Raw genomic sequence first — 18,867 nt, 5'->3', positions numbered from 1 at the left:
AATGGCATGCGGATTGTGACCCTATAAAATGGATGGCCTACAAAATCATTTAAATCAAAGCGATTGACCCGTTTCTTTGTGCCAAGATTCAAGGCGACTTGATTGCGACATATCAACTTCCTGTGTCCATGATTAATTTTGGATACGGAGACGAGGCTTTTCTTAGTGCCGGAGGGCGCTCTGTGGCGTATTATCAGCCTTAAATTGTAATGCAATGATAGAAACCTGATTTATTAATGGCTTATTTTGAAGCAAATTAACTGAAGTAGAATAATATTGCGCATTAATATAGAGTAATATTGCGCGTTAATATATTTTCGGCGGAATCAAGGAGTTAATGTTAAAAAATTTCCCTCATTGATAATTATAATCCGCGGTAAATTGTTACACTCTACGTATTGTGTACAATATAATACTTCACACCACATGGAGTAATTAAGTGTGTATAATTTATTTGTGGACTGTAGCGCACTCATTGAATTCTATTTTTTTTTAATGGATACGAATAGGTCTAATATATACCGATTGTTTCAAAATTAATAACAGCGTTTAAGCGCGTTTTTGTATTTATTAAACTTAACTTACAGCTATAAATAATACATCAAATGAAAGAGAAACCCAAACAATTTTGTTTGCTTGCAAGAATACTCGTGTGCACCCAATGTTTCCGCCACCATCCGTTAGAAAGCTCTAATTACTCTAGAAACACTTATCAACGTTTGGGAAGAACTCTCATATTGTCTTGACATATATCGTGTGACGAATGGCGTTCACATTGAACACTTACTTTTACGTAAAACTGTTGGAGTTGCTCTTTTAATTCATGCATCATTTATAGCTTTAAGGATGTGTAATAAATATTAGAAAGCGTTAAAATCCCGCTATTCATTTTTAAAACAACAAGAATTTTTAACTTGTCCATAGAATGTGCTTTTAATTCGGCGCCCTAGCAAATTACCTATGTTCTAATGTAGAGTTTTATTTAAAAGGGTACCTGATCTATGTTTAAATGTGGCGTCAACGGATTTTATTGCATTGTTTTAAATCCATTTGATAGCATGGCGGACAGAGGATTCAATTTCTATTGAAGACTTTAAAATATCAGTATCCAACATCAACCTTCAAGTTTACATAATTCCACTGTTTTTGGAACAATAGAGGAAAAGTATTAATTAAACGTACTTAGAATAATTATAGAATATAAATTAATTAATCAAGTAATTAATCTAAAACATTTAGTGAAGTCCACTCATATTTTAATATTAAATAGATCGAGGTTTCAAGTGTTTACATTCATTCGGCGACGGATTCCGGTCGTCAAGAGAGCTCTCTATATAGGTGGCCATCGTACGGGCAGGGGAACAATGGCTGTAGAGGAGGGGATGAGGGGAGGAAAGTAAGGAGCAGAGAAAATTAAACGGTAAAAATAAGTAAAGACCTTGGTAGTGACTGTAAACCGCGGTCGGATTAATTTAAAAATGTTATTGTAATCTATAAAACTTCTTTGATGAATTAATTGATTTATTAATTTATATTCATGTATGGAGTTCCACCAAGTAATTCCAGAAAGCATTCATTATAATGATGGAATGATTGTGCCATTGAGTATGCTCCGTTAGACTATCACTTAATAGCAGTATCAAATACATTGTTTTGGTAACAGTTCTCAATGAACTAGCAAACAGTTACGCCCCCTTACACACTTGCACACACGCCCATGGGGTTTTCCCTCCTCTATCCCTTAACCCACACCTCAGATAGTTGAGTTTTTGGGAATTTTCATATTTAAAAAATCAATTTGTGTGTGCCTTTATATTCTCTGCCTTCTATTCAAATGTACCAGATGGTCATGTTCCACGTCGAAGCCTAAGTCGTACTTTACTAAATTTAAGTGGAATTTCGAAGATTTTTACTTTCATTACACTGTGTGCATGATCTAAGGAAGGGGCGCAGCTAGGAATTAAGGCTAGGGGGGGTTTAGGTGATACTAATACCGTGATGTGTGGAGGTATGGAATACCCACCAGGATAAGCGGTAGGTACGAGATTAGTAAATTGCGGAATTTTAAGATAAATGGTTCAAAATGGTGAGTTTTACGGCTTTCTTAGGGATATTTTATTAATCCTTGCACTATTCTATTAGTAATATCAATTCAATTACGTAAAATGGATTAAACTTAAACATTTTTCTGAGCTCTGGGGGGGGGTTATCCCCCGAAACCCCCCCCCCTCGCTGCGCCACTGATCTAAGGCAACCATGCATCGTAATTAGCTTCTACTTGCTTAAGATCCAATGACTCGAGAATATCTATCATTTATTATCTCTTTACCTGACGTAAGATTTCCCGTGTGGCGTTTGTAATATTGGAGTGGACAGCGGTTGGGGGACCTTTTCTCCTGTATACATGCTCATTGATGTCCGAGACACGTTCTTTGATTCCTTTTGCGTAAGATGGGAATCGCCAATCCGACTGCGTGGGACGACGTAACCTTGATTCTTATCTAATAGTCTCTCCATCGCAGTCGTGGACTTTTCAGTGCGTTACCGTTGACGGAATAGAAAAAATATCGGAATTATGGCTTAACGGAAAACATAGTGCCGGCTCACGAGTGCTGCTTCACAGAGTTTGCTGCGGAAGCATAATTTGACTATTTCATGCAACAAATTATTGCGCCTAATTGAGCTATCATCACCGCCTACAATACGGAATAGTAATAACTACGGAACGATGAATCAAGTCGATATATTCGTGCATCAATTTATTTTGGAAAAAATAATCTAATCGTGGCGTTTATTAACTAGTGGTAATTGTATTGTAGGTAAGGGCAGTAAGAACATTCTCTTTACCCTGGTAATGTTCAGTTGGCATCAGTTGGTATGGAAAGGATTCAACTTAATGTGTGTAGAGTGACATCGTAAAGATATGCAGTGCAAATCATTGTCGCCAACTTAGAAAAAACGAAATTCTGATACTGAAATTTTTTAACTTGTAGTTTATTTAAAAACCTTATTCTAAGCTATCCATTCTCTTAATACGTAATATAATTATTTAAAATATAAAGTAGTTGGTTACTATGATTAATGCTGCCCGAATAAAACTGCCTCGGGTGTTGCAAGTGGCCATCCCCTTCTACCCAAGTAGCGGACGATATCCATCGGATATCTAAATGAGGTTGATATATCCAAAACACGTTTTTATTTCACGATGGATATTTTGACATCCACGACGAGTTGTAATAACGTTACATAGATATTCAAGTTGTATTATCCGTGGTATTAAAACAATTGTTATTTCAAATAGTATCGATGTTCTGTTTTTGAGTAGAATTGAAAAGTACAAATGTTTTTTTTGTTTATATGCCTGAGGAATACCTAAAACTATAATAAGCGCAGCCATTGACAAACTCATTAGATGTTGTGTAGAAATCTTAAAGATGTTGTTATGTGGACCTCCATGTTCACTGTTGGACATCGCCACAACGTTGTTTGGTGGGTCCTTTGGGTATTTGACAGATATCCACTCAACGTTAATTGGATAAACATGGATATTGCACGGATGTCATAATGAGGGGGTGAGAGGCAAAACGTACAAGTGATTATTTTCTAAATTGAATTAACAACAGAAAATGATAAAATATGTATACAAATACTTGGTTGCCAAGAGATGCGAGTGATTCTTTCTTATGTGCTGTTATCTATTGGAAAATCAATTTTTATTTATTTATTTATTTATTTATTTCTACGGATAACACCATTTTACATAAATTCAACCGACAGAAAGTAACAACTAGAACAAAAAAACAAAAATTAAATCTATAAAAAGTAATTATTAAAAATATCTATTCAAAAACAAATAACTCCAAGCAAATGTGAGCCAAACTGTGAAAACATCCCAACTTTTCTTCTGATTGAGGCAGGAGATTCATTCCACTGCTAAATATCTAGTTGATCTCGATTGTTTTCTTTACCTGCAGTGCTGTTATTGGGCCAAATCCAAACTCGTTATAAGCGTACCGGTTAAACTACCTTTTTAAATCTCTAAAAAAATAGCCTCACTGTGAATTTTCCAACGGATTTCAGAAAGAAAAATCGGAAATGATTGTTCACTTATTAAGAGCTTTCTCGTGGAAAAACTTAAACTAATATAAGGGTTGCAGTTTGACATTTCAATTGCGGCCGGACGTGTAATACATGTTCAGCTGTTGGCAAATTTTGGAGAAGACTGCCTAAATTTTTTTCCCAACTAAAGCACTGTTTACCTGATATATATACCTAACTAATTTTAGAAAAAAATCACTGTACCACTTGGCTTCCCACCCCCTCAAATGTTAACTCCGAAAATGTTGTCCGGATGTTGGGGGAAATTGATTGCTGCTGGAGTATCAAGCCCTCTATTTACATTTTGCTCAAAACTTTATGATTGGCAATAAATGAAGAAATATAATAAGTGTGGGCAGCTTGTTTAAATTAGAAAGGTACGTGTGTAGTAAACCTTATTTTGTCGCGTATAGTTTCACGAAATTGTGGGAATTAAACTAAAACACGTAAGCTCAACGCACTCTCCTCAATTCGTATATACTCACATTTTTTGCTAAAAAGTCATTTATATCTTTGGGTAATGCGGAAATACTAAATTCATCTTCCATCTATTTATAGAAAAACCTCTAGATAATCTCTTACGTATAGAGTGGTTCTCCATTTCCTTAAGTTCCTGAGCCGTTTTTACCGAAAAGTTGCCAATTTTTTGTTTTAATCTCCATGTTCCTCACTTTAGCACTAAATATTTCAACAAAGCAAAGGTCATCCCAAAGCTACTCTCATACAAAATTGCGCATTGCATAGCAAGTTTTATTTCGTTCATGGAAAACGTTGCATTTTTGAGAACAAGTTGTTGATTTAAGTTCCTGCAAACCCAAAAAATGCTCTTTACCGATGTCGAACAATGGTAGCAATAAATTAAAAGAAACTTACTTATGAGCTGTAGAAATATCTACAATTTATTTAATAGCTCAGGTGATGTAGTATCCCTATCCCATGCTTTTAATTGAGAGAAGTTGAGAAGAAACTGTCAGCGTCGCTCTCCTCCCCCACTACTCCGGTGGAATTTCATCGAGCTTGATAATGCGACCTGCAATGGACGCGAAACCTCGCATGCCAAAGCGCAACACGCAGCTGCTCCCGAAGGCCGTTGACAACAATGAAATACAACCATGTGCAACTAAGTGTTACTGTGTAAGGAAAAAATGTGAAATGATCCTGCTGGGTGCTTGTGCGTAAGACTTCCGATTCCGCTGTTAGCCGCCGCTATTTACTCTTACGATTTCAAAGCATGCGACGCGACACCTTTTACAGCCCAAGACAAAACACCCAGATGTGGAACGCTTCCTTCACTCAGCTCAGACCTTATCTCAAAATATTCCTGACATGTTGATGACTCGGCCCGAGGCAAATATTGTCATAGGAATGACAATATTTCTCTCATCCTTCTATTTCTCCTTAATGGTACATGATGCAGCTACTATGCATAAGCCGATGACGTTCGTCAGCCCTCGAGATGAAATGCTCTATCTTTGTGGCAATCTTCCACCAGTGCTCGTCCTCTCGCCTCAGTGATGAGCTTTTATTGATCCTGAACCAAATTAGCCTTCTATAATAATCATATGCTATTATCAATAGAAGTTTAGAGGTACCAAGTTACGGTGTGTCGAACTCGTGTCCGTATCTGTCATTTCTTTAGCCCTGGGATGAGGAGATACGTTCGGGACTGCACGATTCAAAACACAGTATTTTTGCTTGGGTTATCAAATAAAGTTTTGTCATAAAAGACTACATTCCTCCAGATTAAAGAAAAATAATAAGGGAAACTCTGGAGGGGAGGGTTGGACGTTGACAGCAGCAGAGAAGTCAAAGAGTGGAAGCATTCGAAATGTGATGCTGCCGAAGAATGATGAAGATAAAATGGATAGACCGTGTAAGTAACGGGGAAGTGCTAAGAAGAGTGGGAGAAAAGAGAAGCCTCCAAAAACCTTAAGCAGAAGAAGGGACAACTTAGTTGGCCACGTTTTGAGGCATAATGAAGACGATCGTTGAAAAACAGGTGGAACGGAAGAAGGCAAGGGACGGCCCCGAATGAGTTGCATAGGAGGTTATATAGGATGTAAAAGAGAAGAAATACGTCGCCATGAAAAGGTTAGCGGATAGGAGAGAGGAATCTACATCTACATAATACCCCGCAAACCGCCCAAAGGCGTGTGACAGGGGGTGTTAGGACACCAGCCGTTTACAAATAAAAAGGAAGGGCACTAAGGATATTACGACTAGCATTTATTAAAGTCCTTTATGTTTCGGGGGAATATGAATTCCCATATCTATCCGTTCAGCAAAACATCTCTCTTAATTTATCGCTTCTGTCGGACCTGGAAATATAGTGGGGCTCTAATATTATGTTCTCCGTGTCGCTGTTAAAGATATCCATTCTCAATTGTTCAAGTAAGCTAAGCCTAGCGCGCAGCCTCCGAGTCTCCAGCGGCTCCCAGCCTAATTCGCTTAACATCTAGGTAACGCTGTCTGTACGCCCGTAGTAGTTTTTGAGGAAACGCGCAGCCTTCCTTTGTATTTTATTCAGTTCGCGGATCAAGTCTTTCTGCACCGAATCCCATACGCTCGCTGCATATTCAAGGTGCGGTCGGACGAGAGTTGTCGGAATGGCGAGCTGCGTCAAACCAATCTTAGGATTGATGACTAATGATTATGAATAAGGGGACAGCAATGTAGATGATTTTATCCTCATATTTTTAAGTTATCCTTTGAAAATGTTTGAGCTGACCGTTCTGTCATTTTCATTTGGGTAACTAGCGTCATTTGACTTAAATTATTGTGTCGTGTCCTCTGATGGACAGCTGGACAAGGGGCGACTCAGACTTAGGACCTTGACTGACGCTGAGGGTTTCCGGACTGCGAAGGTGGTCTTCTTGGAGGTGCAGTATAGGCGAGAAATGAATAATACGGAGTTTGCCGCTAGGAGTGTATTTGAGTGTTGCTTCTTGGGCAAGAGTTATCTCCTCCCTCGAATACTCCAGGTCAATCGTAGAGCTTCCCATCCACGGACCTTCGAGCACGCGCTACGCGTACTACAGCTCTTGACGAATATGACCTCGGGTGAATGGTGCGTGCAGTTTTAGGAATCGCGGCATGTGACCGCTCCCCCGTGCGCTCTAGAACTTTCCACTGGTGCGCCATTCTTTTCGCAAAAGTGCACTGTCAAAAATGCATTCCCCACAATCAGCACAGTATAGGCACAATGGAAAGTTCCAGAGACTCACGAATTTACAAAAAAAGGCGAATAAGACGGACCGGGTCGAATTGAACAATAGCCATGTCATCAAACGAATATGCATAGATCGGGAATGGAATCGGAAAAAAACAATAGACACGCATCAAACAAAGAGAGTGCATGCGGTGAAAATTTAACCGGCTAGCAAAATAGCCACGTATCAAAAAGGAGAGTGATAATTTTATCGGCAAGAGAAATGAGTCGGAATATAACAATAGCATAAATTTGCTTATAACTGAAGAAACAGTTCGGTCTCGAGCTAAATTTTTATTTTTATCATGATCATAACGGTAAAGTGAACTGACTTTGAGTTTTTGGTTGAAACAACATTTATTTATAGCAATGAATAACATTTTTCGCATGCTTAGGAAAGTAGGTATCGCCTTTTGAACGTGCGTAAATATTTACATTTTCAATCGCTATTTCAAGAAATTATAGCACGGAAAGCCTGTTTTTTGATGGCCGTCAGTCAATGAGGTGCAATGAGAAGAGTTTATTTTGAAATTTTCTCGGAAACATCAAATACTTCTTTCCTCTATCAAAACCTGCTTAAACCCGATAGTTTGGCCCGCTATTCTAACTCAACTTCAACGAGCCGATGTTCACTGCTTGCTATTACGATACCTTCTGTATTCTTCTTCCAACGGCCAAGCGTCTGTAGTGCAGAGCTGTCCTTACATAGATATCTAAGGCTGATAAGATTGAATCCAAAATTTTCTAACTTTCCGTATCAGCGTGTTCATTGCTTTCATGCTCTACTTCGAGGGATCACAATGGCTACTGAACCACATGCTTAAAATCTTCAATTTTAGGTGTATTTCCATGCGTAGCACCAAATAGTATGAAGAAATAATTATTAGAATCATTAGTTAGTTATTTTAGCGCGCTTGTGCACTCTGTACTTCAACCCGAAGTTTTTTTCAAATAAGGATAGAGGTGTCCCCTCAATAAGCCAGAAGTATTTTAATATCACTCATGGCGTTTTATTGGGCGTTCCTTTCTCTGATCATCATCGCATTCAGAGGATTTTTATTTAAGACCGTCCGAAGATTTCATTTTGATTTGAAGCTGGCACATGTGTAACCTTGGCAGTATCAATTCAGTAGACTACTAAATAAATGTACAACAAGGAAGCATCCCCGAATTTGCTTATGATAAACACGGATAAAAAATTAATTTTGGAGGCGGTTTCTTAATTGAGGGTGATAACTTTTTTTCTAATATAAGATTTGTATGGTTTATGTTGAAGGAAGCATTGTTTTGGTACGGATCCAGGAAGACAAAATCTCCGTGTGGTTTCCTCGTAGAGATAAGTGATTGAGAAATCACAAAAAAATCAACTATCTCGTATTTTCCATTAGGATTTATAGAATAAAATTTGACAGCAGAATATGTGGACCGATTTTATTGGGAAATTTGTTATAACAAAAAAGTTATTCAATATCAAACCACTGATTACCTATGTTAATGTTTTCCTAACCCAGCGGAATACGGAAATATAAACTTGATTCGTGAATGATACGCAAAGATATAGTACTTAATTTTAATTTCACAAACTCTATAACAAGTGTTTCGATTGGCTGGCAATCACAATCAGTTAGTGGACATTACGATATCTTTGTGTATCACTTAATATGCTGTTCCACGATATATATACGAATAAAATTGACTTGATTGGTGAATCACGAAAAAATAAGCTCTGGTGGAGAAATTTTTTCGGGCTTTCCAAAAGCTTCATTCGATATTGGAACTTGGGACCCGTCCGTCACTTACTGGCTTCAGCAAAGCAATCTGCCGACTAGGCTACAGACATCCTGTTCAGTACCAACCTGCATTCGTATCATTAAGGAATTCACTACAATCGCGCCAAAAGAGTATAATATATGTCATTTTAACTTGGGCCGTAAGAAAAAAGTTATAGTCGTGATAATATAATCTATAGAGTTCATAATTATTAAATGTACAAAACATATATAAATAAAATACAGGGAAGAGAGTTTGGTATCAGTAGGAACAGGCATGACGTCTGGTCATGGGCGTACCCATGAGGGGCAGGAGGGGACAGCTGTCCCCCCCAGATCTAAAAGTAAATTTAGTTTAAAAAGAAAGTTTTGAACGAATTTTATTTAAAACCAAGAGAAGTGATATTGGCATAAAACATGTAATTAAAATAAAAAAATTTTCCTGAGGAAACATTTTTAAAAACATTAAAGTGCTGTTATAATTTTCTTGAAATTTTAGTTTCCTTAGCCTTCTCTGTGTTACAACTTGACCAACCACGGCTTGCCCCCCTCTAATTTCGATCCTGGATACGCCCTTGTGTCTGTTATTGAATAATATCCGCAATTTACAAAACTTTAAAGACCAAGTTAGAAGTACTTGACATGCAACTTTTTGGTTGTGAGTTTCTTTAACACAAACATAAATATCACGGAGAGTGCAGACTCAAGAAAATGCCGCATACAACTCACCAGGTGTTCTGACAAGAACAATCCGGCTCTCTGAAGAGTCTGACCATGTGCTTTATTAATTGTCATTGAAAAGGCCTCTTTGATTGGGAACTGTTTTCGTATGTTTTGGAAAGACATGGTCGACTTTCTGAAGTTTAGAATTAAAAAAAAACATGTGGAGTTGATATAACTCGAGCGATTAACCGGCCAGGAAAAATCTAAGTCAAATAAAAAATGTTAAAATAGTGTAAATAGTGAAATTTGAGATTGAGATTGTATTTTTCGTCAGAATTCGGTGATTCAACGTTTAAAATGATACGTCATTTATCACTGTAGGTGCAGTATTTACGGAGCATATCGATGGCTAAATTCTAACAACGCGTATCTCAAAAGTAGTAACTTTTCAGGTGAGCAAAAGAAACTATTTATGTTTTTAATTGTACACTGTAATTGTAAACCAAAAATTCATAAAACTAAAAAAGAAGCGTACATTTGTAAATAAAGAATTGTTTTCTGCTTGAATTTAATTTTTTAAATGTCATTACCCTTTGTTTAAGATACCTGTCTCAAATCGGCCAAATTTTGAGATGCGTGTTGTTAGAACTTAGACATCGATACACAGAATGACAGAAAAACACCTCTCTGTAATAATGTATACGATGAAGAATAATCGCAGGCTTTCCCGGCGTATCGAATCGTTGAAGGTTATTCGGGAATTCCACCGGGTCAGGTCATCAAATGGACAGCTCGTACATCGAAACGTCGGCTGAGATGGAGTTAACCTGGACACGGTGTAATTCCCGAATAACCTTCCACGAATATACAGGGTGTCCCATTTATCTTGACCACCCGAAATAACTTTTTGTCCAGATGCAAATTCAAAAATATGCCAATCAAATGTTCATTAGCCATCAGGGGGACATTAATCAGCATGATTGCCTTCCTTGTAGCTTTGTTATTTACAAAGATATGAACAGGAGGAGTTATAGGAGAGGAAATGAATTGCCGAATAAAAAATATAGGGTGCCATTTAAAAAAGACATACCGCTGTTCATATCTTTGTAAATAACAAAGCTGCAAGGAAGGCAGTCATGCCGATTAATATCCCCCTGACGGCTAATGAACATGTGCTTGACACATTTTTGAATTTGCATCTGGACAGGAAGTTATTTCGGGTGGTCAATATAAATGGGACACCCTGTATATGATGATAAAAGGATGGTTCTGCACTCATCTCAGCGCTGAGGACATTTTTGGATGGCAATATGTATATTTTGCTCTGATAATCTCCTATTTTGTCTAGGTGGGTCTGGACCTGGATCAGTCCCTGCTGGTGATGCGATCCCTGGGCAAACTGCATGCCTTCTCGTATTGTCTACAGCAGAAGGATCCCGTCACATTCCAGTCGATCGTCAAATTGACCCCGGAGACTTGGATGGTGCCGGACGGCAAGGGCCACCGGGAGTCCGTCTACCAGAAGTGCGCTCTCGCGGCTGCTGCTGCCATCAGGGAACGATATCCTTCGGCGGCCGACGCGCTCACCGATCGACTCAGAGAAGGCCTCTTCAAGCTGATGACCAAGTCGGTGACGGCCAGGGACAGGTACTCGGTCATCAACCACGGCGACGTATGGATAAACAACTTGCTCTTCAGGTGATTAACCCACGGATATTAAATATGTAGTGGATTATTCAATCAGCAACTAGATGAGTTCAGTAGGTGCTTCCCGAATAGGGTGGTTTCCTATTATTTTTTATTGCCTTAATCGAAAGATTATTACTCCTGGAGTACGCATTTCACGCTTTTAGATTTTTAAATGACGATATCTATTTTTCGCGATTAAATGAAAAGTGAAAACTTTCAGGCGCGCAAAAACGCGACGGCAAAGTATGAATTCTGGGAAAAGTCCGTGTGACGTCATTCTGGTTCTGGGTGCCGCTTTGTGAGGCCACCTTGGTGCGAGGCTATGAGAGCCGCTACGATGCAGGCTGCTAGCAGGTAGCGCTTGGCTTAAATAAGGATTATTAATACCTTATGAAACGAAGGAAACTCTCCGACCATAGGCAATCGCAATCAATGCCTTTCGTTTTCTTTGATGAAGGAAACTACCCTATTACGTATCGTTCCGAAGACTTGGTCGTTGGTCGGATTCGTCATAAGTCTGAAATGGGATATATGTCCGAAGAGGTATTAAATCATCTAATGACTAAATTATAGCTTAGAGGCCTGGTTACACGGTACATTAATCCGTACGAGTTAAATTCTGTTTGCATGAACGATTTTTGTGGACCGGAACGGAATTTTTAAAAATTATTATTTTAGAAAAATAAGTTACGGATTACGTCGATTAACTAGTGGTGATTGAATTTTTGATAAGGCGAGTACACTCTTTACCTGTGCGATGATCAGTTGGCGATATAGATACAATTCAACTGAATGTGTATATCGAGGTAGCGTAAAGATATGCATTGAAAATCACCGTCGCCATCTAAAAAAATAATTGCTCTAATTATTTACTTGGCAAAAAGCGAGCGTAAAAATGTAGAATGGACGGAAGTATTAAGCTGCCGATGTTCAAATTATCTGATAGCCTATGTAAAAATTATTTACGTCTATCAATGGTCCAACTAGTGCTATTTTATGTTCAGAGGAGAAAAAAATGCTTGGAACGGCCGTTTAGCCTAGAAATGTATTTCTCGGTGAATAATATTCGGTAATAAGTTAACCCCGAGAAAATGGATGGGATTTTGAACTGGTTAGGATAGCGGTGATAACCTCCTACTGAAATTTGAGGATGCGGTAAGCCTTTGATATGCGGGATCTTAGGCAGTATAGAAGGAAGTTGTAAACGGAACTTTTGAAACTCCAAAGGATGTAAGGCTTTCTTTGGCAGGAAATGAGGTTGGGTAGCGGTGAGGTCTCGGAAATATTGAATGGTTAACTGTTTCCAAATCACGAATTCCATTTTATGCAGGATTTTACGTCTGCGGAAGGATTACTCTGAATATCTTTCCGTGTTCTCGTCACATTAGTATGGATGTGTGTACTATCCATGAGTGCTGAATATAAAGGTGGAAGAATCATGTTTTAGTTAGAGCTCGAATAAAATAAAATATTGCTTTTTTCGTAATTTTTCTCTGTTCCATTTTAACGTATTTGTGTGATCACTTGAAAACCGTTTATTTACTTAATCTTTATACTTCTTGAGGTTTATGTTTGACTCGATGAAATAATTATAAGCGAAAAAAAAACTCATTCGTTTTATAATTCGAGATTCACATTAATTTATGTTTATAATTCGAGACCTTTGCCTGTACTTTTATTTTGGGCTCTGGAATTAAATAAAGATTATAATAAATAATTCTATGATATCAGGCAACGTAGTTCGCTCCAGCCGCCGAGAACGTATTCTTTATGCGCATTTACACCGAGGCTGGCTGTAAATGGATGATTATTTTATTCCCTACCTCTCATCTTTCTATTTTATCCCTGAATGAAACAATAAAAGAGGTTATCGTGGACATATTTATAGTTAAATCAACTTATATGTATAGTGCACTGGTGACAATATTCGTAGACAGGGGACTTTTTTTGGAAACTACTGTCGTGTTTTTCCTTATTTTGGCATTGGGTTTATGTAAGCACTTAAGTTCACAAGGAAATATGCTTAATCGATATCCTTATGTGAGTATATATATATATATTAATAAATTGCGGAATTATAAGAAAATAGTTCAAAATGTTGAGTTTTACGGCTTTCTGAGGGATATTTTATTAATCCATATACTATTCAATTAGTAATATCAATCCAATTAAGTTAAATGGATTAAACTTAAAAATTTCTGTGATCTCTGATGGGGGTTTTATCCCCCAAAACCCCCCCTCGCTGCGCCACTGCCTTCATCACCAATGACTGCCCTCATCATCGTCATCTGCCCCCATTGTTATGCCACTGCTCTCATGAGAGATGATATGCGATAGTGTTTGATCCCTTTCTTCCCTGAAGGCCTCATATAATTTTACTGGAGACCCTCTTATTTCCACCACTCAACTTTCGCATTCGTCCCTGTCTCACAGGAAGCGTTCCAAAGGAGGCAGTTGGGAGGTGAAGTTTGTGGACTACCAGATGGTGCGCTACTGTACCCCTGCCGCTGACCTCTCCTATTTCCTGTTGACCTCTGTAGAGAGGACAATCCGTGAGAAATGTTTTGACGAGCTCCTCAAGGAATACCATAGCACTTTGGTGCGCTGGCTTGACCACTTTGGAGTGCCAACACTCAGGTCGACACTCCCATATGCTGAGCTCGAGGACCAGATGAAGAAGTACTCATTCTTTGGTATCGGGATGGCCTTGACCTTCCTCCCCCTCTACTACATTGGCAACCAGGATGCGCCGGACGTTGAAAGGGTTGACGACTCATCCTTTGGATTCTTACAAAAGGTCCACGCCCTCGGATTGGAGAACAAGGAAGCCAGGGAGAATTTGTCATCAGTGATCAAGCTGTGCTGTGATCGAGAATATATATGACCTGACTGGCATTCACCTTTAAGCCAGATTCATAAACAGTGGTGAAATATTTTAATCCAGCCTCATGAAAGACAGTGTAATTCACATAAATTGCAATGGGAAAAGATTCCCCAGGACTTGGAATGGAACCACAGATGTTTGGCCTACCTGGTCTCTGCATAGACCACCAGGGTATCCAGGTTCCTTCATTCCCATTCGAAAGGTCTATGGCTCAATTCCTGGTTTTATGGGAAGTTTTTCCCATGTCAATTAATGTGAATCTAAGACTGGTGATGTACAAAATTAACAACAGACAGTAAGTAACCATGTAAAAATTTATTTACTGCATACTATACTGGTCCAAATTGGGCTTTCAATTCTACCCCACATTTGTTTACCATTAGTAATGAGATAAAAACAATTCAGAGATGATATTGACTAATCAAGGAGCTGCCTATAGGGGCTCTCCCTTTTGACTACCTAAAAGCAGTTTAATTGATTGCTTCATTTGGTAGCCCTTATTGAATCCTCATTGGTTTCATGAGTTTTCCAAAATTCAGCCCAGAGTGGCCTTATGATGGCCTGATATGTACATATACTTCTTGGAAGCAGAACTTAAGGTGATAGAACTCATACACATTTCCACAAAAATCAAGAACTTTTGGTTGAATGAAGGCATGCGCTAACTCAGGAAGCTTACCATTTGCGGTGATGTAAACTGGTAATTTATTTTTGAATAAATGCATACCTTGTGTCATAAAGGTAATTCTAACTTATATGTGATCAGACAAAGGAGTATTTTGGATACTATGAAAGTGTAGCCTACATAGGGTATACAATGCTACTTACGGGTAATTCAAGTGGATATGTGTTGATTTGAAAAGGAACTATGAATGGACTTAGGGATGCATATTAAGAAATGGTCTCTGGTAAGAAGACATTGATGATGTTTATATGATTTGCAGACTCGATACGCTGAAGTGTGTTTATTCTGCTCAGTTTTGGTGCTGCATGACTCCAATGAGATAGCAACCAACAGTGAAGTGCATTAAGCCTTTTCCAAACACATTATGTATTTGTAATCATAGATACCAAATATTGTCACCTTAAACGATTAAAGCCACCAGGACAAAATGATTACCTATCTTATTATAAGGTAATATGTATATATTCCTGGGGTAAACTTTTCATTAATAAATTTGTTCTTAGATAAAATGTAGGTAGTTTACTATAAATATTTTTCTCTCCTAGGACTGTTTAACCATGTGTTTGTACCTGAGTAAGTCTCTGATAATGAAGCCCCTTATGATGACTAATAATGCTCTATTTATTTTCTAAACAAAATTAGGACTATGAGGTCCTCCCTCACATTAAAGTTGGTAGTTGTGTGCATATATCCTAGCCATGGATGGTGAAAAACCCACCTTGTTGGGATTTGAACCTTAAGCCTTTAGAATAGCAGGCTAAGATAATATGTACCCCTCCGAAACCTGGGCCTGAAAATGTGACGGGCTAGGTGGAATGTGATACATATCTGAATATGTTGAATGAATTTGCCAGTTGATCTATTTTATTTTGCAATTCAAGTTCCCTTAAGGGTTATAATAATTTAAAAAATGCTGGAAGGAATATGGGCTAGGTAGAATAGGTGGATAGAGCAGGTAGGTATTGTGACGGTCCATTCCACCTCGCCGCTATCTGTGGTGGCCACGGAGAAGGCGGGGGAACCAACAACACTTCTGGAGGATCCTCGGCAACAGGGTGGGACGTTTTGTCCCCACGGCGACCTACAACCCGCCCCTATATTGACAAATCCCGAAGAATTCCTCCTTTTTGGTAGGTCGTTTTCTCATTTATCGAAGGATTTGAGATCGGGAAGTGGGTTAGGAACGATTCAAGGGGGAGGTAATCAGGAACAACGCAGCCCCAGCTCCCCAGCTGACGCCCCAAATAACCACACGTACTCGAGTTTAGTTCAATTTCACATATATATATTGCACTGGTTAAATTTACAATTCCAAAAAAAAAATAACCCTTGGCACAAAAATACAAGAATAATCCTAGTGAGGGATGTGATGGGTGATCAATATTACGGATGATGTACGTGAAACATAAATGAATTAAATTTTAGCAACACACAATGATTTAACAATGAATTTACAATAATCGTGGATCAATTACCCTTCTAAGGTAAGTGAATATTAGGCAGATGTGAGTCAAATACAGTTCATTAGAGCACTGAATTGATTATGAATTGCTGAAGGCGATGGAGTCCTTTGAATTACTTAGCGATTGTGGTGAGAAAAGGGAAGTTGTCTTATTGTCCAGTTATACAGTGGGAAGTAATCACTGGGGATACTTGGAGGGCGATTATACGGCGTTTTCTGGGGGGGGTTTATATGGCAGGGCGACACAAGTTTGTGTGGCCGATACACACCCACTGCCTCGTCGCTCGTAACTTCTCGCTCCTCCTCTGCAGGCTTAAGTTGGGCAGGATTGGTGCTCTCCAATTTGCACCTCAATATGCCCTTTGCCTGGCCCAGCTTTCCCAGCGATGCTCAGCGATGGTTGTCCAAGTCTCACTCGTAAGACAAATTGCTAACACTTTTCGTAAAGTAACTGACAACTATCAGACAACTTTCACCAAATCAATCACCGGACTCCGCAGTACCTCACCACCAGCTAACGCGGAACCCAGGAAGGAAGAACCTTATCACTCCCTTCCACCCGCCTTATATTCACCACTTGCGGGGTGGAGAGGGTCACATGACATAGCACAAAAAGACTTATATAAAACAACTTGGCCGGGTCAAGTGGCCATTACATCATTATATAACCACTTGGTCATTCGACCCAAGATCACCAGAATACCCATTCACAGACACACGCATGCCTGGGGGCTGGAACGCTAAGGGTGGTGGGAAAGGGGAAAAGAAAGGAGAAATACCAGGCTTTTGAAGATTACGCGAGCCCAGGGCGGCCGCCCCCCAACCCCCGGAACAAGACCGTGACGGGAGTGACCGTCACAGTATATATGATTAGAATTTGATTTGTGACTGAAAGTAGTTTCTCACGCAAGCAGTCATACAAAAGAGAGAGAATTCCCTGGAAAACTAATGCTGTTTATAATATTAATTTGAATTATTTTAGAACTTGACAGTGAAGTGACACATTATATTTTTACTAATTTTTTATTGTTTGTCTAAAAAAAATTAAATTTATTCAAATGCTGATTACTTTTATCAATGATTAGGTAGTGATCACATAATCTACTCCAGCTTTTAAACGATGAATTTGTTCAAAAAATAAAAAGAATCTAAGAAAATCCTAGGTAGGGGCATAAAGATTATAAAGTAGTAGGAAATGATTAATATTATTATTCTGAATCACATTCATTTCATTCATAATTAAGATCAGCATGAAACAAGTTTTTTTTTCAGTTGACCAATTCGGGCAAAATGCTTCTTCAAAGTGCATTCAAATTTCAAAAAGTGAGAGTAAATTAGTGGTGTATTAGCATTTAATAAATGCAAATATGTGTCAGTAAAGTTTGCTGTTGTATATACGTCCGGGGGTCCGAACCCCCTCCCCCTCCTTCCCGATTTATGAAGTAAAGTAATTGTGTTTTCATACTTACCCCCCGAAGTATGAAAAAACAATTTCTTCACTTCATAAAAGAAAACAAAATATTGCAAAATCATGAATTTACAAAAGATTTCTTTGGCTGAATTTTTTTATTATGAAAAGTGTTAAAAATAGTTCAAAAACCTTTTCTTAGTGCACTGTTTTTCAAAAATTTTCCCCCTGATTTTGGACCATCCCCCCCCCCCCCCCCCCGAACGAAATCCCTGGCTACGTCACTGCACTGGAGATATCGTTCGAAAGGGATCAAAAAATGATCGTGCGATTCAGGCCAATGGCATACCCAGGATCAATCAAAACTAGAGGGGGGCAAGCCGAGATTCTTCATGTTGTAACACATAAAAGGTTATGGAAACCAAAATTTCAAGAAAATTATATCAGCGCTTTCGTCAGGCGTAATACAGGAATTGCTGAGTTCAGGCGCAATGTGCCTGACAGGCACAGATGTGAAAAAATCATTATTAACACTTAGCATGTCTCACTGGTACACCATTAAAGTTTGAAGCACGACTCTACTATCATCTACGAATGACTGTCCAAAGTATAATCTATAGAGTTACTGAATTTTAAGTTGAAGTTTACCAACTCTTAATAAAAATTCTTCATGAATAATCTTAAATATACCCTCTTAAAGAATTTCAATCCATAGCTAGTTCAATGTAGGACGGAGAATATACCGGGATGATAAGCATAATGCGAACCTATTTGGAGAACCAGAATCTTTACAAATAATGTATCAGGGAAAAGTCTCTTTTATTTAGTGGACGTCTCTGGAACATTTTGTAAGAGTGGATGCTGGTGTATATGACCGCTTATTCTATGTATTCTGCAAAAATATGGCGGTACTTTAGATCGACGGAAAGATTACAAAGGATTTATAGAGGGCGGATGACGTCGCGGCTTTGGTTCTAGCATGCCTCGAGCGTCAATGGTAA

At 38.6% G+C, this 18,867-nt stretch overlaps 1 protein-coding gene across 2 annotated transcripts in view; it reads left to right on the top strand.

The window, feature by feature from the left end:
* The window catches only part of LOC124166809, a 28,589-nt gene extending 12,983 nt beyond the window's left edge, over positions 1-15,606 (top strand). For both annotated transcript variants that reach the window (XM_046544502.1, XM_046544500.1), the window contains exons 3-4: positions 11,087-11,436; positions 13,861-15,606. In XM_046544502.1, the coding sequence (XP_046400458.1) occupies positions 11,087-11,436; positions 13,861-14,311 (801 nt within the window). In that variant the 3' untranslated portion in view covers positions 14,312-15,606. The remainder of the gene's footprint in view (positions 1-11,086; positions 11,437-13,860) is intronic.
* Positions 15,607-18,867: the final 3,261 nt, after the last annotated feature.

This window comes from Ischnura elegans, chromosome 10 (assembly GCF_921293095.1).
Source record: "Ischnura elegans chromosome 10, ioIscEleg1.1, whole genome shotgun sequence".
NCBI classification, from domain to species: Eukaryota; Metazoa; Arthropoda; class Insecta; order Odonata; family Coenagrionidae; genus Ischnura; species Ischnura elegans.
This window is presented reverse-complemented; position numbering and strand designations above follow the sequence as displayed.